Consider the following 25,651-nt stretch of genomic DNA (forward strand, 5'->3'; position numbering starts at 1 on the left):
AGACGCCGTTGGGAGGGGGAGAGGGAAAATAATTCTTCAAAAAAGAAAAGTCAGTCCTCTCCTCTCCTGTTCGTGGAATATCCAAGGGGAACGTTGACAAGAGGGTATTTTTAGGAAACGCGTCCAAATATACAGAGTAAGAGTGAATGTGAGAAAAAAAAAGTTGTGGGTTGTAGAAGTTATCAAGTGGGATTTGCGGCGCTCTCTGCAGGAAACGCAAGCGGCTCCAGTTCAAAGCCACATGCACCAACGTGACATATAAGCCATTAAAATATCATCCTGACGGCTCATTTCTGCTTCATCATACATTCCCTAACTGCTTCCCGAAAGCTGGAAAAGGAGAAATGAAAGATGCCCGCCTCGCTGGAACCACAAAAGAGAGGCTTGGAGGGTTTTGTGGTCCCCCTCAGGCACCTCAAAGTGATGTGCAGAAATGAGGCGATCCCGGCAACAGGTGGAGTGGGGTAAGTGCGTGAGTCCGGGGGGCAGACAGACCGGACCTGTACCCCCAGCAGCGGGGTAGGAGGCACCCAAACCCCACTGGGATAAGAGGCCCAGCTAGATTTTTCCCCCATCCCCCTCCCTCCGTAGCCCCCCAACCGTGGGTACAGGCCCCACCCCGCTGACACTGAGGGGAGGAGGGGGCCCTTCCGCCGAGAGGCTACGCTGGAGATGAGTCCATCCCTTCTTCTGGGGGGCGGTGCAAGGGGGACGAATGGGGCTCCCACTGGCACGCGGACCAAGGGCAGCTTGTTGCCTGCCCGCCTTCCCTCCCCTCTTTGTAAATCGCCTGGGTGCCCCACCGTTGGCCCAAGAAGGGGAGTCGTGGCCCAGAGCTTCCCTTGCCCTGAGTGCTGGGCCCGCGCAGGAGGGGGCCCCTGCAGACTGCTTCTCCGTCCTGCCCCCGCAAGGATGGCAGGGAAAGACTCGGCTTCCCCTCTCCAGGGTCAAAGGAGCCAAGTTACCCCGGCTGGCAGCAAGATGATGGAGCTTCTCCACCGCTACCTGACTGGGGATGCCGGCTGGGTCAGCTGCGGGCCCACATCCTCGCCTTCTTGCAGTCTGGTCCTGCCTCAGGACGCTGACCGCTGGGACCCGCTCTCTGCGCGCGGCGGGCTGTGGGTTTGGGATTTGACTTTCTTTCTCCCGGATGCGAACGAGGGCTACGACTAGCTCTCAAAGGAGAAGGCCGCAGCTACCTGGGATTCTGGCCACTACCCTAGACACATGGAGGCCCTGGATATTAGGGACAAGTGGGGCGGGAACAGAGTCAGGCTGTGAAACAAAGCTAGAACTGCCCCAAAGGGAAAGTTTGGGGTTGATGAATGGTCCATGGGGACATCTGGGAGCCAGCAAGGTCTTTGGAATGGAGAAGGGGCGTTGGAGGGGCTGGAACTTGGCCTGCACCGTCTGCAGGAAACTCCCTTTGGATCGCAAGGTCATATTTCTACCCCTTTTCCGACAGCATTGGCCTCAGAGCGACCTGCGAAGAGGCACCATGTTCCCTTCCTCTGTCTGGCCGCCGGCGGTTTGTAGGGGGGTGTTCAAAGGGATGGTTAAATGTCCAGGCTGGTCTTTCAAGCAACCCACTAACGCAGATCCTATTCTGGGCACACGGAGGTCGCCCAGTCTTCAGGCCCCAGCTGGAGGAACCTCAGCTTTTCCCTCTAGGGAACAGAAGAATGAGAAAAGGCCGTCGCACAACCCAGCCTCACAGCCCAAATTCCTGGTATTTGAGGGCCTGATGAAGGGGAGCCAGGGAGGTTCCGGGTGCAGCTGGCGACAGCAGGCCACGGGAAGAGGCCGGAGCCGTTTTGCCTTTAGCCAGGGAGCTCCCAGACAGCCTGCAGGGCCCCTGCTCCGCACCCGCCCCGCCGGCCGAGCTGTGGCCGAGAGGCGGACATGCCTTTGCCGGCGCTCCTGCGGCTTAATCTGTGTGGAGCAGTGGGGAAGTCTCGGGGACTGAAGTCGCTGGCTTGGGAAGCAGGCTGAAGATGACCTCTGACCTTGGGCAGGCCTGCGCCTGTTAGGGCGACCCCACAATGTGCAGGCTTGGTGTTCCCCCAAAAGAAAAATGATGTCTTTTGCCTGTACCCACTGGCCCACTTTCATAGCTCTCCCCCAGCACGATCAATTACTGAAGCTCATTGGCACCCTTTTCTTGTCTCAAGGGAAAGAAGGCAGATTCCAATAAGTCCCCAGGTTGTGCTCCTGACCGGTGATTCAGTGCCCAGGGCTGGTGTGAGGAGACAAGTCAGGAACAATCTTTCGGGGGAAACCAAGCTGAACATTTTCAGGGCTTTTATATCCCTGGGTTGGCAAGGATCTCAGGTCCAGGGGCCCAGGGGCTGCTCCTAGATTCTCTCACCCCTCCTTCAGCGAGATGACTGGCTTGCTAAGTGGGGTCAGAGTTTGAACCAAAGGAAAAGATATTTACCCAGGTTCCATGCACAGGCCGGTGATGGAGCTGCTACAGGAGCAGCTTAAGGTTGGTCCCAGTTGCCTGAAGTCCAGCCTCTGAGACATTCGTTTGCATGCCTGTGGGTTTATAATACACAAAAGACTGTCAGGACCTGGGGATAGAAGGGACCCAGGCCTCTTAAAGGGAGGGCTCGAGCAGCATTGTAGGTGTGGACAGAGTTCTTTAGGGAAACTCACACCCATTTCCCTCTGAAGCAAAAAAGTAAATTCTATTAGTTCCAACCAACCAGGACTTTTCCTGTGCCAGACATCCTGCCATGAGGAAATTTTAGAGCAAGGACACCCAGCACGCTGCCCTTCTGTAGGAATGCAAACTTGGGCTTTCTTTCTTTCCTGATTTGTGTGGGAAGGAGCTTCTTACCTTTGGGGACAGATGCCTTTTGGTTAGAAAGAATCGAAAATAAATAAAACCCTCTGAGAAAAGGTGAGTCTAAACCCCTACTCCCACCCCTCAGGCTTGGACCCAGAAAAGAAAGGGGAGTGAAAGGTGAAAATACCTAAGCTAGTTCAAGCCCGGGTTGGCGGTTGAGGGAGAGAGAAAGAGATCTTTGAGCATAGAGAACTGGAAAGTCTTTGAGATAGCAGAGGCCCACTTGGATTTGGCCTGTGGTTCAACAAGTTAAACAACCGCTTGTTCTGTGGGCTGGAGTGTCAAGACAGGCAGACGTCCTCATTGACAGAGAGCTTGCTGTGTTTGTCCAGCCTGAGACCTTTTCAATGACTGTTTGTCTTTCTAGGCCAGATTGAGGTTTGGGGCTGGGTGAATCGCCTCTGTTTGGCTGTTCCACTGCCTTCAGCCTTGCCTGACAGATGCAGAAGTCCCCAAGATGAGTTTAAGGTTTTAAGGTGACCAAAGGCTGGATAGCTCTATCCAAAAAGTGAATTTGATAAGGAATGCAAATATTTTGGGGGTGGGGGTGGGTTATTTCTAAGCTGCTTAACTAAAAAATGTGGACAGCCAGGACCAATTGATAGAAATAATCTCCCCCCACCCCAAACCGGTGAATTTTATATTCACTTTCAAAAACCAACGGCGATGGTTTCCAGATGGGTGAGGGGGTGGAAGCCACGCGAGGGTTAGGGATTCCACACCACCTTGGGCACAACAGGAGCTACACGCCTGCAAAGAAATTCCTCTCCTATCAGTTCCAACACTTACAACTCAATTTTTAACCTGCTAACCTCCCAGAGGACACCCAGCCCCCCTTCTCACTAAACTCAATTAATTAATGAACTTAAAGAAAATGATGGGGGCTTCTCAGATAAAAAAAGTTTAAATTCTGGAGTGAGAGACGTTTGAACACTGACTGACTGAAAGTGTGCTTAACTCTACCTGTAAGGGAGATCCACAAATAAGTTACGGATAAAAATCTAGTTGGGAAATGATGATTTTTAATATTTTTTTTATCAACCAGGATATATTATTTTGCAGTAAATATGGGTAGTTCCCAGCAGAAGTCTCTTCTTTCACTTCCAAATTTGAAAATAGTCAAAGAAAACACTGAAAAGATCTTCAGACCAACACTTTCTTTCACTCTTACATTCAGGCCACACAGTCTTGCCATACGAGCATGTAGGAAATCGTTTAACTAGTGACTGTCTCTCTTTTCTTCCCAAACAGGCTCAAAGTCAGAAAATGAGATACAAGACTTCTCTGGTGATGAGGAAACGAATGCGGCTTTACCGAAACGCCCTGAAAGAGTCAAGTAAGTTAATATCCTCTTTTGAATATTGGTTTGCTGAAGTTATTTTTTAAGTAGGAAGTTATTTTTTGTATGTTTTTTTTTTGGTCTTTTGGTTATGTTGGTTGTGAGTTTGGGGGTGTTTCTTGAATTCCAATGAAACTTAGAACAACACCTTGGTGTTTGATACATTTGCACACAAATCAGCGACACAACGTCCCACCAGCAGCCAGCTAATCCCCCTCAATGTCTACTCATCTGGACATTCTAGAATTAATATTTGACGACTCTCTCATTGAAACAACCACCCCTGACCTTCTGCAGTTCCACTGTCACATTATTCTATGACATATTCATCTTGAATTCATTTCCGGACGATTTGATTGGAATGAGGTTTGACATGTATTGGCTTACATGAAAGGAGCAGACTTTGATCTTGGTGATGGGGTTTACATGATATGCATCATCTTTACCAGGGACACCAGCCTTCCGCAATGTGGCAGCCACGATGTTCCCACAATGTGGTGTCTGAACAGGGAGTGACTGACAGCCGCTCTGTCAGGAATACCTTCATTGTGAAGAATTTAATTTAATATTCCATTTAGAATAAGCATATGATTTAGGGTTGGGTGTTTCCCCTTTCAGGCATCTAGTTTCCCTCATTTCAACTACACCACCAGCTGATGGTTGCCTCCAAGGTATTCCCTTGTTGGTAGGAAATGCAACCTTCTTAATAAAAGTTAAATGGACAACTTAGGAAATGACTCTCTTCTATTATTTTGGGATGATTTGATGGCAAATTCTCTAGAGAGATGTGGTTATTATGTAAATTCCGTTGTTTTAATTCCTCAGTGCTGGTCTGGAAGATCCTCTAACAATGTTTCCTAATCAGTTGTCAAATGATGGTTTGCTGGGAAATTAAATTTTATCCGAGCATTTTATCCGAGCATATTTTCTTTCATACGTACTTCCATTAATGATGATTAAAGCCCAAACTTCCATAGACGAGGGGAGGAATATCTTCCTTTATCTTCAAAATCCTGACAGACCCCTTCTCCTCTGTACGATGTGGGCATGGACCTACGGAAGGCTCCTGGGGCTTAAGTTGTTATTTTTCTCTCCCGCAAGACTAGAGACAACCTCTCACTGTAGGAATCTTGAATTCTGTCTGTGAATAGCCTACGAAGGGATTTGCCCCCTTGTTTTGGATGGTACCCTGGCCAGAAACAGGGAAGAAAGGATTGAACAAGTGACTGCAGACCTAGATGCACAATATTCAGGCAACAAGATTTGCGCTTGGTCAGGCTTTGTGCAGTGGCCCTCAGCTTCTGGGATCCTGGCTTGGGCATAAGCTGCAACAAGATAATCATCATTTAGCATTGTTGAAAAGATCAAAATGCAAAAAAATATCCCAGCTATTGATCTGAAATCTCCCGCATTGTTTCCTTTCCGAGGAAGGGAAGTCAGACATTCCCCCACTTAAGCCAGTGATATGAGGAGCTATAACAGATGGTAGGGCCACCAAATATACTTCTATACAGCAGGACTAGGAAATCACTTTAGTTTATGATATTGTAAACAAAGGTGCTTAGGGCATGATTTCGAGGTCTGGAGGGATGTTTGGAGTCTGGTGGTGGAACTTGCTCCAAATAGGCCCCCATGAAAACCCCCAGTGGTTCTTGAAACTCTGCTGAAGATCTCTGAGCTGCAAATGTATCTTTTTTTTTTCTTCTGCAAATCAAGCAGAAATGTGGACTCAACAATGCTATAACCCCCAGCATGGTTAGGAATAGAATGCTTCAGCCAAACATTTGGTATTAGGGGTAAGTGTGGTGAGATAACTTTTGAAAGAAAAATTCTGAGCACCATTGAGGGGCACCACTACTTAGCCTACCCAATGAATAGTCAACGAAACCTGGAATCCTTGCTACCTGGGCACTGGAAGACTCAAAGGAACGGCCCTGAAAGCTAAAATATGCCTCACTGACATCGGTGCCCCATCTGTCATCTGTGATTAGCTGGGTACTGCTTTGGGGCTTATTTCAGAGATACGCCTTGAAGACCCTTATGTAATCACCCAGAGTTCCCTGTTTATAAATATTAGTGAGTAAAATGGTATCTCTGTCCCTGAGGACATGTCCCTCTGGGAGAACGCTTGGTCCCGTTGCTGTGTTCAGCCGACCAAGGTGTGAACCACGTGGCTCCAAGGCACTTGCAAAGATTAGGTAACCTTAGTGACCTTAGGTCAACTGACCCCTGACTATTCAAGAAGCATCTACCCGGGATGGGTCCAGATGTTTTCAGTGCTTCAAAAGAAGTCTGCATCTGGGAAGGAGCTCCATGGGGCCAGGTTACTGTCGGTGAATTTGGCTGAATCAGATGTATCTGCCCTTTCACTGTTGGCACAAAAAGCCATACACGTGTTCAAAGCTTTTCAAGGGTAAACTTATCAAGAGAGACGGTAGTGCAGTAACAGTCTATTGTATATAACTTCTGCTTCTTATCCCTGGAGTCTGTGGAGTCAGTGCTTAGAATTCGGGGCGGGGGGTCCCACAAATTTGGATGGGAAAAAACGCATCTTTATTTTCGCCACCTTCTAATGGAATGTTATAGCTTCTTCTATTATGCGTGTGGGCAAAAGGCACAGGATTATTAAAGTTCACTAGCTTCACCAGGTTTCCAAAAGGGTCCACAACCTAAAACAACTTGAATACTCCTGTTCTGTACTGTTATTCAAAGCTTTTGATGCAGGTGTGGTCACGGTGTATATATTAAGGGGTTCGTTTTTGTGCAAATCAGAGTTTTCATGGAAGCCAAATTAGATGGTTAGTTTGACAAACGTCCTGAACAGTAGGTTGTAGATTGCCAACTTTTGGATGGAAAAGAAAATATTTTCACTGTTGGACTACTGCATCAGTGCCCCCGCACTTAGGCCTCAATGCTGCTGGAGGAGCTGACTAAGTTCTGTGTTGATGAATGGTTAGGAGAAAGTGCTGGGCAAGGGGTCCCAAAGAGGAATATGCTGGTTTGTTTTTTTGTTTTGGTCTTTGTTGTTTTCAGAACCCCTCATGGGTTTGCCCAGACAACTGTATCATTCAAAAGACACCTGCGTGGTGAGAAGCCTTGAAACCAGCGCTCTGAGGAAGGGAAAACAGGGCAGGAAAACAGAGGAGGCACCTGTGGGCAAAAGGGATAAACCGCAGAAAGCGAGAGTGTGGGAGAGGGTGAAAGCCAAGAAAGGAGACAAATCCTCCAAGTCTAGTCTCAACACTGCTGTGTGGAAGCCCTTGGTTTCCAGAGCAGAAGGGCTTCAGCTGTCAAATGCTCTCCTTCAACTTTTTTTTTTTTTTTTAATGCTAACTCAGCATCTATTGGTAGCTTGCTTAAGCTCTTCCGGCCGGAGGAGCAAAAAGACCTGGACTTGTCAAAGCCGAGGAAAATTGTTGTGGAAGTTAATCCCTCGCTAAATTGCGGCACTGAGCCAGGAACAATGCATTAAATGGAGAAAGGCTCAAAGAATCTGCCAACCATTATAAATAAGTTAATTATTTTTAAAAATTTAAAAGAAACCGTTATTTACTGACCAGGAAATGTTTAAGAATAGTTCTTGGTGCTGGAGGTGGCTGGGGCAGCTCAATCAACTTCATCAGAGTTCCTTGTAATCTGTCCAAACTTCTCACCTCTGCTAGGGGAGTGGGGTCTTTTACTCAATCCTTCAAACTTCTCTTAAAAACCCAAGTCTTTCATTGCTTTGAGGGCACTTTCTATGGCTGCCGGGGAGCCCCGAGAGGACTTAGGTTGGCATTTTCGGCTACTGAGTGCAACGCAGGCTTGAGGGCCAGCAGCACTTTAAATCGCCGGGCGATGCAGCCGGCCGTAGCCGGTCGGCACAAACAAAGGACACTCCCCCCTGTTTATGCCACACTCGGCTGGTCCAGAACTGAAGGTTTCTTCCACCGGCCGATCCCCACGCCAAGACAGAGGAACCCGCAGCCCGGGAGGGCATCCCGCGAGAGGAGGCCGTGGCCCGAGGTCGCTCTCACAGCCTGGGCCGGGAAACGTGGCCTCGGCTCTAGGCAAGCGAGTAGAGACAGAGACTCCGGCCGCGGGCAACAAGTGGCCAGAGGGAGCTCAAAGTGGAAACGATTCTTAAGTTCCCTTTTCCAAAGGCTCCGCCCGGCGGCAGAGTACAGAGCTCAGGACCGCAATTTGATAGTGGGAGAGAGACCTGGGGAGAGGACCCGCTCCGCCTCGCTGCGCTCCCCTCGCCTTTATTTCTTTGGCCCGTCGCCCGCTGGTCGGTGTGATTTGCGGCGGGAAGGATTCTTAGGCCCTCTTGGGAGGGCGGCGTGGGTTCGAAGCTAGCCTCTCCCAGGTTATCACCGTCTCCGGCCCAGTCCTGGGGCTCGGCTCAGGGCCAGATTCTTGGGTCCGCCAGTCTCTGGGCGCTCCAGGCGCCCGGGAGGAGGGGCCGGCAAGGCTAAGTGGGAAGAATGGAGTGGGGAAAAGACAGAGGGGGAGGGGAGAAGAAAGGATCCAAGTAGGAAGGCGAAGTGTGCTCAGGGGTTTCGTGGAACTGAGAGCGAGAGCTAGAGAAAGAACGAGAGCGAGAAAGCTGAGCGACGCGAGAAAATTTGGAAAAGCGAGAAAACAAAATTAGGCGCAAGGGCTGTTAGCCTAGGATCGCCCCCGCTCCCGGCCTCCTAGTCTGCAGCCGCCTTTCCTCCCTGGATCCCGGCCCTCGCCTCCTCCCGACTCCCGGGACAAGCTGCCGAAGCAGGCCGCAGTCCCCGCGCTCCGGGTGCTGTCCATCGGCCCCAGCAGGGCTGGGGGGTCCGGTCAGCCTGGAAGGACTTTACGTGCAGCGCAACGCCCCCTCCCCAAAGCCGTGGGGAATGGAGGCATAACCCAGCCCCGCTCACTTCCAAGAGCGGCGAGGCAGAGCAGATCTGCCCAGCTTTCGGGGAGAGAAGGGGGAGGGGGCTCACGAGTAGAGAAAAGAATCCGCGCCCGGGTCAGAGCGCATGAGCAGTAGAAGAGCGAGCTGGGGGGTGGGGAGGGGAACGGGAGCAGTTGTGACTGTGTGTGTGTGTGTGTGTGTGTGTGTGTGTGTGTGTGTGTGTGTGTGAGTGAGAGAGAGAGAGAGAGAGAGTGTGTGTGTGTCCCCGTGCAGAGGGCCCTGTCATCGCTGACGTCGGACCGGGACGCGGGCCAATGGGCGACTTAGGCGATTGTTCCTCTCGGCGGGCCCGGGCCACGGCCCCGAATCTCTATTCACTATCTCACGCGCCCCGCTGCTGCCTCTGTAGTGTACAGGATTTCAAGTAGGCATTAAAGACTGATAGAGAGGGAGAAAAAGAAGTCACAACCCAAAACTTGAGGTGGGGGGGAACTTTGCAGAAGTTGTCTATGGCTGTTCTTTCCCCTCCCCGCCGTCAGGTGACGGTGGCGTGAGCGCCCCGACCTAAGGAGCTCCGGGGAGTCCCGGCCGGGATGCAGCAGGCCTCCCTCTCCCAGACGAGCTGGGCGCTGAAATTCGTATATATGGCCGGGGCTCTTGGGCACCACCACCACCTACAACATCACCACTTCCCCCACCTCCACTCCCCCGCAGGGCGCCGCGGCCCCGAGGGCCTTGGGGAGTTGGCCGCCAAAGCGCGCTCGGAGCGCCAGTCGGACCCCTTTGGAGCAGAGCCCAGGGGCACCCAGCAACCCACAGCCTCAGCATTGCGCACCCCACTACCCCTTCCACCCACCCCGCCGCCACCATCACTCTCCTGTTCATGAAGCGACAGGGGGCTCTACCGAACAGCCGCCCAGCCGGACCGCGGTGGAGGCGCTTGGCCTCGCGTTGTCCGCCCGGATCGCAGCCGCCGCAGTCTGGCTTTCGGTGCCGGCGTTGACCGCCGAGGCCGTGGTGTGGCTGGGCTGGGCCTGCCCCCTGGGGCCGGGTAGGACGCTCAGCCCTCGCCACCCGTTCTCACTCGCGCTATTTGTCTCAACAACAGGTAGCAGCTCCGGACACCATGGCCCCCAGCTCGCTGCCGCCTCCAGCCCCTCGGTGTTACCGGGCTTTCACGAGCAGCCTCCCCAGGCCTCCCCTAGCTGTACTTTGAACGGACTCCTGCGTCTGGGGCTCCCCGGAGACATGTACGCACGGCCCGAACCCTTCCCGCCGGGACCTGTGGCCCGCAGCGACGCCCTGGCAGCTGCCGCAGCCCTGCACAACTACGGGGGCATGAACCTGACCATGAACCTCGCCGCACCCCACGGTCCCGGCGCCTTCTTCCGCTACATGCGCCAGCCCATCAAACAGGAGCTCATCTGCAAGTGGCTGGCGGCCGACGGCCCCGCACCCCCGCGCCTCTGCTCCAAAACTTTCAGCACCATGCACGAGCTGGTCACGCACGTCACCGTGGAGCACGTCGGAGGCCCTGAGCAGAGTAACCACATCTGCTTCTGGGAGGAGTGTCCGCGCCAGGGCAAGCCCTTTAAAGCCAAATACAAACTTGTAAATCACATCCGCGTGCACACGGGCGAGAAGCCCTTCCCTTGTCCTTTCCCGGGGTGTGGCAAAGTCTTTGCTAGATCAGAAAATCTCAAAATACACAAAAGAACTCACACAGGTCAGTATTCGCCACTGTCTGTCTCGTTCGGACCCTCTGGGGAGGCAGGGGGCCTCTTCTGGGCCCTCGGAGCTGGATTTCCTCAAGTTCCACCTGGGCGGGGAGGGGGGATATTTTGGTGTTTCCATGATCCAAGTTCATAAAATATTAATTATGCCCTTCAATTAGAATCACAGAAGTTTCCTGAGGCTGTGTGTGGGAAGGATAGTATGAGGTTTCTGTTCTGGGGGTTGGGAAGGGGACGCTCGGGTTTCTGTGTGTGCAAATGTGTGGTCCCTGCTTACGGAGTTTGATTTTAAGGTATTTTAAAGGGCACTGTTCCCCAAAGTTGTAAAGACATAGGAACAATTTAATTTTTCCCTGTCCCTTTGGAATTGTGTGAGGCACACTCTTCCAATAGTCAGCCTGACAACCTGACTGCCACCTGAATGGAGAGCGCACCAGGCCCTTAGTGACTTCTCTAGGATTTGAGGGTCTCGTGGGCTAATTTTGCCCCGGTTTTGGAGCCTTGGTGACCCACACTCGGGACGTTTCACAAACCCTCCCTTTTGCTTTAGCAGAGACCCAAGGAGACTCATTCACCTTAAATGTCATTTACTGCGCTGTTAAGTGAAATGGGGACATGTGTCAACCACATCTGTTACTTCTAGTTAACAGAAAGAAAAGGAGCCCTCTCAAAAGCCTGCAAAGTTGAACTCCTCTGGCCAGAAACATCTCTAATTGATGCACTTGCAAGGAGAAAGTTTTCACACTTCCCAGAACAGCCTGTGAAGTTACATTAATTAGTTTAGCAGCCCGATGTTTGTATTCTTCTTAGCTAGGGTTTTCTTGCCCTGGCTTCCTCAAAGTTTAAGAAGTCAACGTCTCCCCTCCTCCATTTTGGGTGCGGGAGAAGGGGACCGATGGGGGAGACAGAGGGGATGAAATAAGTTCCAGCTTGGTGCCCCACTTCTACTCCCTGGCACTCTGCCTTACGCACGTCTATTCTTGGTGAAAACATCCTCAATTATTAGAGTCAAAGAACTCACCCAGGTTGGCACTACCCGGGAAAGAAGCTTGCTAAATCCCACCTTCTCCCCCCGAACCCTTCAGTCTTGGGGAAGGTCCCTGGCTAGGACATTGGCACACTCGGAGGCCAGATTAAAGTCCACTTTTAAGTCTCCTACTTTATTTCGGAAATGTATAGTTTTTCTGAGCTGTTTCCAGGATTCCTCCCCCCACAACCTCTCGCAAGCATTTGTCCCCCCACTCCTCCCTCCCTCCGATTTTTATCCAGGGGAAGAAGGAGAGAAGTGAGACCCAGATCTCCGCCCTCAGGCTCCCTATTCATTGAGCTGGCGGCCCGCACCACGAAGGTAGACTAGAAGTCCTGAGCCAGAGTAGGAACTCATTTTTAATGACAGGGGGGTTTTAAACAAACTTTTACTGCTCTTTGCCGGCCTACTGTTTGAAGTCCGTGAAGCAGAAAATGGTTAAATTCTCAGTGCAATCGACCTACAGCAGAGAATCAAGTTCAGTGCGCCCGAGCTGGCTCAGGTTTGCGTCTATTCAGAACAGAATTCTAAGTGCATCCTTTCCCTTTCCACTGGCAGTCCTGATTCATTATCACCGGAGTTTAAAAAAAAAAAAATCTACAGAGCCTCTCCTGCTTGGGCGTTTCCCTCAAACCCTCCTCCTAAGTAATGAAAAGAGGAGAAAACAACAACAACAAAATGTTTCTCAAATGGCAATAGACCTCACTGCAAATTATTCATGAAGACGGTTCTCGATTCAACAGGAAAATAATTGCCTTTTCAAATATTAATGGCGTTTCATTTCCTCGAGTCGCGGAAGCGGCGAAAAAGCTGCTTTCTCAGGAGTTGAGATTTTCCGGGATCTGAATCCCAGGCCTGGCTTCGGGGGCAGCGGCTCCGATCCCACTCCGAAAGCTTTCGCTTTGCGGCGGTCACAGAAATCCCGGAACAATGGTGCCGCCGCGAGGGAGACGCGGGCCTGCCGCCTTTCCCGGGACCCCTGTGTTGCGGGCTCACCCCACTCTCCCAGGCAGTCGGTAGAGGGAGGTAGGGCTGGGATCCGAGGCAGAGGAGAGATCGCGCCGGGGCGGAATGCTCGCACAGCCCGGCCCAGCCACAAGTGCGAGAAAATGGCGCGAGTCGAACCGCCCCGCCACTGCCAACTTTGTCGGGCGCGCCTGGCGCCGGGCCGGGTCAGGGGCCTCTCGCGGCTGCTGAGGCTCTAGTAGGCGACTCCGGGCCTTTTAGGACTCAGCCTCAGGCCCAGGCTACTCAGGGCGGGCTGCGGGGTCCCGGCCCAACCCTGCTTCTCCACATCCATCCACCCACCCACCTAGGGCTCAGCGCCCAGATCTGGTGGGAGGGAGAGGGCGGGAGGCTGCGTGTTGGGTGGGGCGGGGGGTGCGCAGAGTTAGACGAGGAGTCCGGGGCTCCTCCCGCTGCTGGGGAGAGGCCGGGAGGGCGCGGGGGCGCGGCCTCACCTGGCCTCCCAGGGGCCTTGGAACTTCCAGGCTGCCCGTATCACCTTCAGTGCCCTGCTTTTTTCACCTCAGTACCTCGTCTGGAACGAAATCATTGTTTCTGTTTTACATGAATGTCCAACAAGGCGGTCACAAGATGGGATATGTGTGTGTGTGTGCGGGGGAATACTTGGGGGGTGGCAATCAACCTCAAATTCGATTTCTCCTCTGTTGTCTTAGCAGATCTTGATTTCTTTTGCAGGTCCTGAATTACATGATTCTTGTTAGTGATTTTAGAAAGAAAAGACAGAAGGAAGGGAGGAAGAAAAGTTTTAGTTTTGCAGATGCTAACAGGGATCAGAGGGGAGAAAACGAGGGGCACATAGGGACATAGGGTTTATTGTGCATCTTTCTAAATAAAACTGTACCGGTGTGCCGAGAAACGGCAGATGCCAGCACTGTCCAGTGTTCCACTGTACTAACAATACTCCTGCAGCGGGAGGACGCAGCGGCCGCGCAGTGCGGGAGCCCTGGGCTCTAACCCGCTGCCGTGCGGAGGCGAGGGTTGTGCGCAAACCTCTGGCTCTGCCTAAGCCTCAAGAGGACTCGGGAGTAGGGCCTTTGTTTATTCAAACCTGCCCCAAAGCACCCATCTTTCCTGGAAGCGGCGGGAGAAGCAACCCCAAAGGCAACATTCCACCAGCCGGGCATCTCTCCCTCCTTAGCCAGACGCTTGGTAGTCTCTCCCTCAACCCAGGGCGCCCGGTAGCATCCATTTGTTGCAGCACCCGGACATTTCTTTCTCTCCTTCCTTTAGCATCTGCAGCTCCAGAGGAACCTGGGCTTCCGGGTTCTTGGGGTCCTTTCCTCCCCCACACGCTAGCAAATCCAGCCAGCGGTGAGCTCCCGGCTTGGGACTCTGTCCTCGGCCAATATTGCCACCCTAGCGCGCGCTCGCGCCTTCCCGCGGCTCTACAGGGCATCACACCACTGATCAGAGCCCCTCCCGGGCCTACCCCGGCTGCCCGCTTGCCCTCCGGTCCGCGGAGCCAGGCCTCGCCTGATCGCAGCAGCTGCGCTCATCCTGAAGCCACCGCGACCACGGGTGCGATCGCGGGAATGGCCCCGGATCCCGCTTGGCCCGGGCAGAACCTGCCTTGCCGGTTTCTCGGCTCAGGCTGGGGAGACCGGACCGTGGGCCATGGGTGGTCTAGGGAGGCCGCCCGGCCTCTCACAGTCAGTTCGGACTGGGAGAGCCGGCTCTCCGCGGCGGAGTCTCCGGGAAGCCGCTGGAGCAGCGTAATAAAATATTATTGCCGGCGCGAGTATCTGGAGGGATCCCGGACGGTTTAGGCAAGATTTGAAGAATGCTACTAAATGTTTGCCCTCAGGGGGTAGAGGGGAAGGGGGAGGGGGCTCTAGTCCCCGTAAAAACCGCGTCTGAAGTGAATTGCTCAGAGTACCTTTCCCTGCAGCACGAATGCACATCATGCACATGCCGTGTGCATCGGCTGCGCATCCTGATATTATTCCATCTCTTTGGCGTTTGCACAAAACCTACGTTAAGAAACAATTTGGGCCAGGATGTGTTTGTGGTGGACCGCTGGGCGGGGAGTGGGGAGCAAAGGCATTTGGCTGGAACAGCAATTTTGAGCAGATGCGAGCTCCTCAGTCAACTCTATTCTCCGGGCAAAGGTGCTTCTGGCTCCAGGTGGAGAAAATCTGGAGGAAAACAACCGGAGTGGATCAGGATTTTCCAGGAAGGAAACTCGACTAAGATGGAGTCTTTGTTTCTCCTGCTCCGTCCCCTCCCCCCAGGTCCCGGCGGGAGAAGGGGAGGGGGGGAGGCGTGCAGGAGGGAGCTCAGGGGGCGCGCTCTGAGCGGGGAAAGGGGGTGCCGGGCTTGCGGCGCCGGGGAAAGAGGTTTCTGAATTTTTTGGTGGCTCTCTTCCCAAAAATGGCAGAGAAATTGGGGTAGGGTAGTGAGGCCGAGCCGGGGCCACAGCCCACGCGCACTAATGTCTCTGCGTTGCCTCCACCAGGGGAGAAGCCCTTCAGGTGCGAGTTCGAGGGCTGCGAGCGGCGCTTCGCCAACAGCAGCGACCGCAAGAAGCACTCGCACGTGCACACGAGTGACAAGCCCTACACGTGCAAAGTGCGCGGCTGCGACAAGTGCTACACGCACCCCAGCTCGCTGCGTAAGCACATGAAGGTGCACGGGCGCTCGCCGCCACCGCCCAGCTCTGGCTACGACTCGGCCACACCGTCTGCCCTCGTGTCGCCCTCGTCGGACTTCGGCCGCGAGCCCCCGGTGGCCTCCTCGGCGGCGGTGGCGGCGCGTAGCGCCGACCTGAGCGAATGGTACGTGTGTCAGGGCGCGGGCCCCGCCCCCGCTGCCCCCGCAGCGCCCCCAAGCCCCGCGCGGCCACCTGGCCCCGCCACCGCCGCCGCCGCCTTCGGTACCAGGGTTGCTGTTGCGGTTGCTGCTTCCGCGTACCCTGACTGCCAGGTCTAGGCCGGGTTATTGAGGCTTGAAGAGAGAGTGAGGAAGGAAGCAGGGAAGGCAGGAAGGCAGGAAGGGAGGAAGGTCGCCACTAATAGTTGTTAGAGCTCAATGAATATGCTGCTATAATGTCCATTGTCTTAAAATATCAATATGGTACCCATATGGATTCTACAGTCACATCCAGCACCCCCCCCCAGACGCCCTCATGACTGGGTAGCTTGAAACCAGGGTTGGGATAAAGAAAATAGAGAAAGAGACAGGCAGAAGGTAAACAAGAAAACATATTAGGAGAGTTTCTGTACAATCTTGGCCACTGCAGTCGGCAAAAGTAACACCGCAAAGTCCTTGTGTGGTTCACAGAATGGGAAATGTTTTCCTCGAGGCCTGGGCCTCCCGGATAGCCACAACTACTCCGTTCCCAGCTCCCAGTCGGAGCCTCCTCGGAAGTTCCTGTGGCGGGAAGGTGGCAGAGGGAATTCCTGAGCCGTTGTCTTCCGTCCTCTTTCCTTCCTCTTTTGCCTCCCTACACTTCCCCTCCCCCAGCTATTTAAATCCCAGATGCAAAATTTTCCAACCGCTTCAATAAAGGAGATGATAGGGAAGAGGGGGGAGGTTCAGCATCTTCCCTAGGGATTTTATGCCCCTCCCCCAGAGACTGGCCCAAGCACACAGAGACATCTGTCTGCCTGTCTGTCTGCTCTGTATGCATTATATACTGGGGGTAAGAGGGGAGTCCAAACAACAGGAATTACAGACAAAAGAGCGGTAAAGGGGCTTTAAGATTCAATGCTCTGAGGCCTCCTGAGAACAATCACCCTCTCCTCACACCCCACAATTGTTGAGGAGCTGCCTGTGGAATCTTTTGGGTGCTTGGCATTGGGGGTGCAGAATGGGCCAATGATGTCACTGAGGCCAGACCTCCACAGCAAAGGGATCCAGCTTAGGCTACAGTGTCTGGATGAATCACGTCAATTCTGTGATGGTCTTTGTCAAAAATCGCACCATGTTGGTCTTAGTTTTAAATTTTAAAAAGGCGGGGGGGGAGGGGAACAAGAGATGAACTGCAATAATACATGTTTTAAAGGCAAACACCCAATGGGTCTAGATTGAATGTGTATGTGATATGCTGGGTACCAAATCCCCTGAAAAGGAACCAGATGTTGGGGGCAGGGAAGAGAAAAAATCTGTGCAGTTGTTGCCAAGGGGGGAAAAAAATCAGGGCCTGGTTCCCAGTCTGTCACCCTCTGCAGGGAGGATGGTGCTGCTTCAAATTCTTGCTAAGATTTGGGGGGGGGGGACGTGAATAAAACGGAGGGGAGAAAAAGTTTTGGTAGACCCATCCCACTCCCCTAAGAATTTGGAGATAAGTAGGGGTGTGGTACTCCTACCTAGGGGGAGCCCCCAAAGAGCTCAATTTAAAAAGCTGAGCCCAGCAAACAAACCCTGATTCTGCCACTCTGCTGGATTTTCTTCTGTTCTTTCCTCTTCAGACACCATTCGAAGATTCTCACTCCTGCCCCGTGGCCGCACACTTCCATCAGATAAATAACGTCCTAACTGGAGAGGGACTGTTTTCATTACTCCTAATAAAAACCAGAATCTTCCAAATACATCCTTAGTGAATCCGTCCTTGTGGAAGGGTGTCTGCAATCCCCTTCCCGCCTCGCCGCCACTACAATAGGGCCCAGAGGTCTCCTAGCCAAGGGCCCACGGTCGGCAGCAAACAACTCTTTCCCATCGGGAAACACCCGTCCCACCGCCAAGGTGCAGAGGGCATCTGGGGAACTTGCTTCTGAAGATGTTAAAAAATTTCCCCCTCTCCAAACAGGACTCCTTTCTTTCTCTTCTATTTCTAGGCCCCATTTTACCCCCCACCCCCATCCAAAATAATGAAATAAAATAAAAATGCATAGTCGGTCACTAATCGCCTTTAATTTTTCATTTGCTTGTTACAGATGTCCACCGCGTTGCTCGCAAGGTAATCTCGCCCTGCGCAGCTGAGCGCCCGCATCTTGCGCCTGCGACATCAAAGGGCCCGCGCACAAAGCAATGTTTCTTCGCCACGGTGCATCTTCATGGTAAGTTAGGATTTCTATGGCAATGGGCAAGTCGCACTGAAATCCTGAAAGGCCGAGCCTGGAGCCCGTCCAGGCTTTTCATTAAGGACATAATATTTACGTCTAACAGGCCTTTTTTCTTGTGTATACAAGTATATATTTTTGTTTGACGCGGACTAAATCATTTTCATTTAATTTCCGGTAAACAAAACCCACGCGAATGGGCACTTGTTCCCGATCATAATAAAAATGGATAATAATGTGAGGGAAGAAAAGGGCCGCTTGAATCGCCGCTCAGCTCCCTTTGTTTCTGCTTTCTGCGGTGATCAGAGGGCGCATTTGGGTTTGATGGCGAGTTTCTAAAGGCGAGGAAATGGTTTGTAAGAGGGGAAAGAAAAGGAGAAAGGTCTAATCAAGCTCGGGTTGTTCAAAGAGTCGGGTTTTGGGGTTGAAAGTGTGAGTTTGACGGTGCATCAGCATGCCGCGTTAGGCTCGCCATGGAAATGCGCGCGGGGAGCGGCCGCTTCAAAGGCGGCACACTTCACTGCAGACACTCTATTAAGATACATTTGCGCTGACCTTTGCTTTCACGCCATTTAATACTGTCACTGTGCTCTCCAGTATATACTTCCTCCTTAGGACCTGCCTCGCCAGCGTTTAGGGGTTCACCTGGCACTCCGATGGGGGCGGGGAGGGGGCGCTTTGGCAGCAGGCAAGCTTTCAGGAAAGGGAGGAGACAGACTCGTGCATCTCGACTGCGCCCCAAAGAGGCTCCAGGGTCAGAAGTAAATAACTTTAGGACGAGCTCGGAAGCTTAACAAATGAGCATCCCCAGCTCGGTTTTGTGCCAAGTGCCTCTCAGCATCTTGAGCGTGTTGGAGGCCTGAATTTCAATGGGACTTGGGGGAAGGAAAGGAGCCACCCTGGATGAGTCTGGGGAGTTCAGACTGTGCCTTTGGGACATTTTCACTCTGGCCCCCAGTCCAGCCCATTCTGCCCCTCTATCCCGGAAGTTTCTCACAGACCCCCAAACTCGTTTCTCCGCAGGGTGGGGTGTATGGTACCCCTCAGGCCTGCTCTGGCCCTGGGCACAGACTCCAGAGCCCAAGGCCAAGGGGATAGGGAAGATGGCAGGAAAGTTAGAAGTCCATGTTCCCTTAATTGTCTTGTTGTTTATTTTATCCAAGTACCCCAGTGAATAGGGGAAAAATAAACACGGTGGAAAAAAAATCAAACAGTGGAGTCTTCTTTAGTGCCAGTCCTTGTGGTTGAATAAAAAGGATGGTCCGCTTTCTATTGAGCTGAGAAATCTTTGAAGTGGGAGTTATTATCTGAGACATTCCTGCTTGTCGTCCTAACAACGCTGATGAAACGTAAAAGGTTCTTTGTCAGCGATTTGTTCTCCTCTCTGTCAAACTCCCTCTGCCCCGTTACTTTCAAACCGTTTCTAAAGAGATAAAATCTAACTTTTTAAAAAAAATACATGCACATTACACTAACTGATAACTTAGGGCCAAGTCCTGCTAAGGGAAAAACAAAAGCAATGCAGAGACATCAGGTCCAGAGCCTGTGGAGGTGTGCAGATGTTGAGGGGCCCTTTGCCCAGGCTCTGGGACAGGAGGGAAAGAATGCAGAGACAGCGCAGGCAGAGGGTATACACCCTAAGCCTACACTGTATGTCTGCTTCTCTCTTCTCTGGTCTGCACTCAATTAGTCCAAGTCAGGTCACCTAGAGACCCCTCAAGTTCCCAATATTCTTGCTCCGAATCCTTGGAACCAAGGCTGCAGCTAAGCAATTGTTACTATTTCCTGCTCCTTCGAAGACAATCTCTGCTAAAAATAGACCCATTGTGTGTTTCTTCCCACTAGCAGCAATCAGCAAGCTCTTTCTGCCATTAATAGAAAGGAGAGTGGCTTGAGGGAGAGAGACATTTTTATAATTTCCTGTTTTCTTCAGAATCTTGGCATTTGGAGTTCAGAAGGTCCACGACCCCAAAGTGCATGCAAACGCCCCCCTCCCATCCACATGTGCAGTTCTAAATTTCATATTGTGCCCAAGAAAGAAACTTTCACCCGTCCAGCTTTCCCCAAACCTTCTGATGTAGTTTTAAAGGTGGTTTAAATAAACAAGGATGTTCCAGCCTCCCCACCCCGTGTGTGCTGACTAAATGATTTGTAAAGAAGTTTCCCCAAGCTGTAACCCATGCTGTTATTATAGTTGCTACAAAATGTTGTCTCTTATACTGATTTTTATTTGTTTACTTGAGGTCCCCATATGTTTGTTTATATTGCTAATTTATGGGACAATGTAATGATTGCAATGAATGTGAATTATACGGACGGGCAAATGTCTTGTAATCATAATTCACACACCCAAGAAAGCCTGACCGAAATCTTATACTATTTGGTACCCTCTCTAGCCACACTGTTTGTGATTTATCACCTGTCCCCTTAGCATCCTTAAATTATGAACTAACTTGAAAGAAAAAAAAAGTTGTTATGTATTTTACTGAAAGTGATTGTTGAATGAAAACATAGTTGAAAGCTGTGGTTTAATCTTGCTGTAAATATGTAAAAATGAATTAAAATCTGTGATTCCTTTTCCCTTCAAAGGCTTTTGTGTACATGGAGCTCCGTTTTGCTATTTTCTTTGGAAATAAACGATGTGATGTTCCCCTTCCCCTTTCGAATCCGAGTGTCCTGTTACTGCTTCATCATCTTGGGAGAGATGTGGGGCCCTTCCACAGCATCCCGTCTTCTTCCCTGCCTTCCCTCGGGGCTTCGCAGAGACAACTCTAAAGCCTAGTTGTTCGGGGCAACAAAAACACAGGGACCCACCTAAGCAGCCTTCGTAGAGAAGACTTCCCTCGATCCCAATTTCACCCCAATGACACTGGCACTCATTAACCGGTTTCCATTGCGGAAGAGAAGAATGTAAAGCCATGCTCGCAGTGTCTTCCGAGAAAGGCTGCCTTCCGCGGCACCGCGCCCCCTCTCGCAAACCACCTCTGACTTCCCAGAGAAATGTCTGGTAGCTGGCGGGAATAAAACAAAGAAAAAGAAAGGGCGGGTTGGCTCCAAGCCTTCCCTAAGCCCTAATGGGGTACCTTGGGCACAGTTGCCCGCAGGAGTCTTCCCAGCTGGACGCTCCTCTCTCTGGGAGTAGCGGATGCTCAGTCCTCTCGACTCCCTACTCCCTTCAGAGAGCTGCGAAGAGCCAAGTCCTAAGACTGTGTGGCTCCAACCCACAGGACTCTTGTCTGAGCCCCGATTGGGAGACTGGGCTCGTCAGTGAGTTTTAGCATCTGATGCAGAAGCTCTCTTATCCAGCCCGGCCACTGGAGAAATTATTTCAGACGTATCAGAAGCACCTGAACCACCAGAGCCCTGCTGCACCCTCCCTTGTGGTCACTGAGCCTCCGGGCACTCGCGTGCCGGGCTCCCTTGCTCCTACTGCGCAGGCGCCGCATCCGCCTGGCCGGAAGAGGGAGAAGTTGGGTCTCCAGGGCCTGGCTGGGGCTTGGGATGCTCTGAGCGGGAAGACGACGGCTCTTGGGGTCTGGATGCTAGGTTCCCTTCGAGAACACCTGGGAGAACCAGCTTGTAGGGCAAGGGCGGCAGGCCTGCAGAGAAGGTTGCGGGAGGGACCTCAGCGCGCAAAGGTGCCAGGGCGACGCGCGGGTGTGAAAAGAGCGGCCCCGAGGGGACGGCCACTGGAACCGCCGCGACACGTCCGAGTCGCTGGGCGCCGCGAGGGAGGAGGTCCTTGGCCATTAGTCCTGGGATGCGCGCCCCCTCCCGTCCCTCTCGCCGAAGGGTCCCCCTCCTCCGGGTCCGGGACCAGTTAGAGGAGCCTTTCTTGCTGTTTGGGTTCCCCCGCCCGGCCTCCGTGGGAGAGCGCACTCAGGAAAGCCCTTTCAGTGACGGAATCCTTGTGGTAGGAGCAGGTGGGGATGAGAAGGGCCCCGGGCACCCCGGGCCAGGGCTCTTCTAGGCTCGTCGCCTGATCCCGCTGTCTCCCGTCCGCACGGCCGCCCCAGGAAACGTCTGCCAGAGGAAACGTCCGCGCCTCCAGCTGCGCCTTCGCACCCCGCCTGGGACCGCACTGTGCCGCAGGGGCACCGGGGAGTCGTGGCCCAACCATCCCCGAGAGCCGAGAGGACAGTGTGAGGAGGGCCGCTGCCCTGGGAACCTCCCAAGTTCGAGTTCGAGCCGAGGAATCACGGGATGAGGAGAGGAAAGGGGAAGTGCGCTGGGACACCTGCGCGCTGCTGCCCCTAAGAGTTCTCGGGCTCCCTTCGAAAAGTTATTTTTGGCAGAAAGTTGAATGGTGTGCCCTTTGGCAGAGGGGTGAAGTCACTCTCGCCTGAGTGCCCATGGCTAGCTCACCCCAGAGAACACCTCAAATGTCCTTTGAAGAAGTTACCCACCTCCTATCTTGCAGTGGCAGCCCCGAGGGCAGTTTGGGGGCGCCTTAGCCTGCTAATGATTTCCAGTGAGCCCTTCCACTGGCTTCTTCGAAAGCGAGCACTAGGTAGAAAGTGCGGGTGTGATGGGAAGATTGGCTGGGCTTGTCCACCTGTGGCCCTGTGCCCCTGGATGAGGGATGAAACCTCCCTGTGCTCCAGTTTCCTCATCTGCTAAAAGAGAATTTCCAAGCATCATCTCCACAAGTTTGTCTTGAGCAAGAAACAGGATAATCCTTGAAACCATCTAGAATTACCCGTTAAGTGCTTGCTGTTAAGGTTGTTGTTATTATTACTCACAAGACTCCATCTTTCAGACACGTCCCCTAGCTCCTCCCTGAATCAGATTTCCAGAACCTCCTAGAAAGCGTGGCACCCAGGGACCTCAAGCTCCAGAGAGGGTGTGCCTCAGCAGGCAGCACCTAGGCTAGCTGAGGGTCCTGAAACAGTTTATGTTCTCTGAGAGTTCCAGATGCTGGTGCAGTGGGGCACTGAGGCAGAGACGCCATTTGTTTTTGAAAGACTCAAGAAAAATGAGAGGGAATCGAGTTTATTTCGGTGCAGAACGAAGCAGGAGAAACCCGATCATCATCATGTCACCCCCATGACTTGTTAAGACACTGACACTGAAGATGGCCCAGATGTTGATTTATTTTTACCATAAGTCTCTGAGGTTACTCTGAGTCCGGTGTTGGTTTTTGGGCTTTTCAAGACCCAGGTGTAAAAGGCGGGAATGTGCAAGTGGGGAGCAAAGGTGGGCAACCCAGGGCAGAGCGGTTTGGGGCAAAAGTTACACAAAAACACATTCTTTCCAGTAAGGCATCAGAATCTTTTTTTTTTTTTCATAGTCATAGTTGTTCCATACTGAATCTCTGTTCTGGGAAAATTAATAACATCTTAGTCACCAAGTGACTGAGAATCCCACAGTAACATGTTCTACTTGTCACCAACTCCCTGTCTGGGCATCAGGACGCCATTGCCTTTTTAGCCAGATATCTTCAATGAGGAAAATGCCTGAGAGTTTTCTAGGAACATTATCAAGTTCAGACCCCAAAACCATTTAAGAAAAAGAGAAACTCAGTAGGCAACTAAGAGAGGTCTCGGCGTTTGCCTCTGAATCTTCCAGTGGCTTTGCAAACATCCAAAACAGCTGTGTAGAAAAAAAAGAGAGAGAAAAAAATTACTTCAGGTTGCAAGTTGATAAAATGTAAATAGGACCAGGGAGATGAACTTGAAACTTGCCTTGCATTTTTGACTTCTTTAGATCCAATATAGACTCTGTGTGAGCCAACATGCAGGGCAAGAGTATTCATCAATTCAAAACAAGTCAACCAGGGCTGTGCATGGTTCTGAACCTCAATAATAAATGGGCAGCCTTGAGAAATGTCTGCAGAGGAAAGAAACCAAAATTGGGTACATTTCTATGCTTTTGGCTGTGCCACGCATTTGTGGAATGATGGTGAAAAGAAGAGGAAAAAGCCACCCACAATATGATCAGATGATTCATACAGAAAATCAGGATGACCCAGTTTTCTCTTGTCTGTGACTGACGGCTGGCCCATGCAAGATCAGATTAGCCAGATGAGGATAATGTTCTTCGCCAGAACTGGGGAGAAACTGCAGACAGCTCAAGGTCCCTGGCTTGTGCCACCGCAAGGTCTTGCTCGGTGTTTAACGGAGGCATCTAGCCTTTGAACTCATCAACGTATTCATGAAGTGTTAAAAAGCATCTTAGTGGAGTGTTTTGCCTGAAATGTGCATATGTCTAAGTCATGAAAAATAGGCATCTGACCCCAAAAGATCTGCTTATTTATTTCCTCTGAAAGAAGTGAGAAGAATAGCCTGGTGCACGTATGCAATTCTCAATCACACTGCAGCCAGTTTTACCTGAGAAAATGTGTTTCAAACCTGCCATACAAATTTCCCCTACGTTTTCTGGCACTGCATTTAGTAAGCAAGGAATCCACAGTCAAATGCTTTGTATAATTCAAAAAACCTACCAACTTTCTTCCAAAAAAAAAAAACTGTTGTAGAAAAACAGAGCTTCCTTTAAGTGTGAAATATCATTTCATTGTAAAAAGTTAAAAAAGGAACGGTAATCCAACTTCCGGATACTGTTCTGAATTATTTCACCAGACCCTTTTAAAAGGGGATTAGCAGGGCTTTGGGAGCAAAATCCTTCTGTTTTATTCAATCTCTGATTTTATGTTATAATTACTGGTTGTAAAGGCTCTGGAATTAGTATGCAGGCACCATCGAGACACGATGCAGGTGCTATTCTAATGGTTCAGCTTTTTAATTAAGAAAAGAGGTAAGAGAATCTAATCATAAAAACACTTTTGTGAGAGCTGAGAACACTGCAGCCACTGCATGAATAAAGCCTTTATACCTTCCCCTGACAGGTCAGCTACCAAGGCTCTGACTTACGACCTTTTCAGGGCCAGACAATAGTTAACAGCTTTCTCACCTTGTCCCCACTGAACCTTTTCTTCTAGGACAGATCTTATGGAAATTGCCTTAAGTAGCTTGACTTTTACAAACTATATTGCAGTTAGAATAGATACATATCCATATAGAAATGGCTGTTCATAGGTCCCAACCACAGATCTCTTGTTCTCTGCATCCCTTTTCATGGGTGGGGGAGGAGGAAGTCTGGGAGGCACAGATACAGTAGTGTATGGGGGGGGTGGAATCTGCCCTAAAATCTCCACACGAGGGGAAGCAGAACGAAGGCCAAGGTGGACCCCCCCCCCCAATCTCTGGGAAAATGAAACAGGAAAAGTGCAGAGAGAGTGAGGTAGAGGCTGTGCGTAGTTCTGGATGTCTCTGAAGTGGGCTCTCCCTCGAGGAATAGATTTGGCCTGAACACTCTGGCCTTCTTGGAGCCAGCCCAGATTAGTCGGTGTGTCTTAGTCCTTCCTAAGTTCCTTCAGCTCTCCAGTCACTCCCAAAGGATCATCACCTTTGAGTAGAATTGTTCTTGCCCATGACACTTCAAGACAAGTCCCTCAGCTTTCCCACCAAAGTAATGCTGGAGGCCCTTGAGCCTTCAGACAGTTGACCATTGGGCCTGAGGCCCTGGAGCCGCCATGATTCTCCCATACCACGCTTTGCCAAAACAGAGGGACCAGATCTGGACTCCCAGGGAAGCTCCCACTCTGTCTTCCTGAGGCCCCTGTAAAACTTCTACCCATCACCATTTCTTCCAGAACCCGGACAGGGTGTGTGATGGGAGACCTGGTCCAAGGCCAGCAACCCAGGCTTTGCCCTTCCTGAGGAGGCCAGGGCGCGCCTGGGCCCAGCAGAGAACAATGTGAGTATTAGGATATCAGCCGCCCTCGCAATGATCACGCGTTCAAC

General features: G+C 51.7%; 1 protein-coding gene across 1 annotated transcript; it reads left to right on the top strand.

Annotated features, from left to right (window-relative positions):
- The first annotated feature begins 1,321 nt into the window (after positions 1–1,321).
- Positions 1,322–21,120, top strand: LOC132520811 (zinc finger protein ZIC 4). The gene is made up of 6 exons (XM_060149497.1): positions 1,322–1,729; positions 4,103–4,187; positions 10,172–10,789; positions 15,305–15,721; positions 17,724–17,846; positions 21,029–21,120. Exons 1-6 carry the CDS (start codon positions 1,322–1,324, stop codon positions 21,118–21,120), a joined length of 1,743 nt encoding a protein of 580 aa, XP_060005480.1.
- Positions 21,121–25,651: the final 4,531 nt, after the last annotated feature.

Source organism: Lagenorhynchus albirostris, chromosome 5, assembly GCF_949774975.1.
Source record: "Lagenorhynchus albirostris chromosome 5, mLagAlb1.1, whole genome shotgun sequence".
NCBI classification, from domain to species: Eukaryota; Metazoa; Chordata; class Mammalia; order Artiodactyla; family Delphinidae; genus Lagenorhynchus; species Lagenorhynchus albirostris.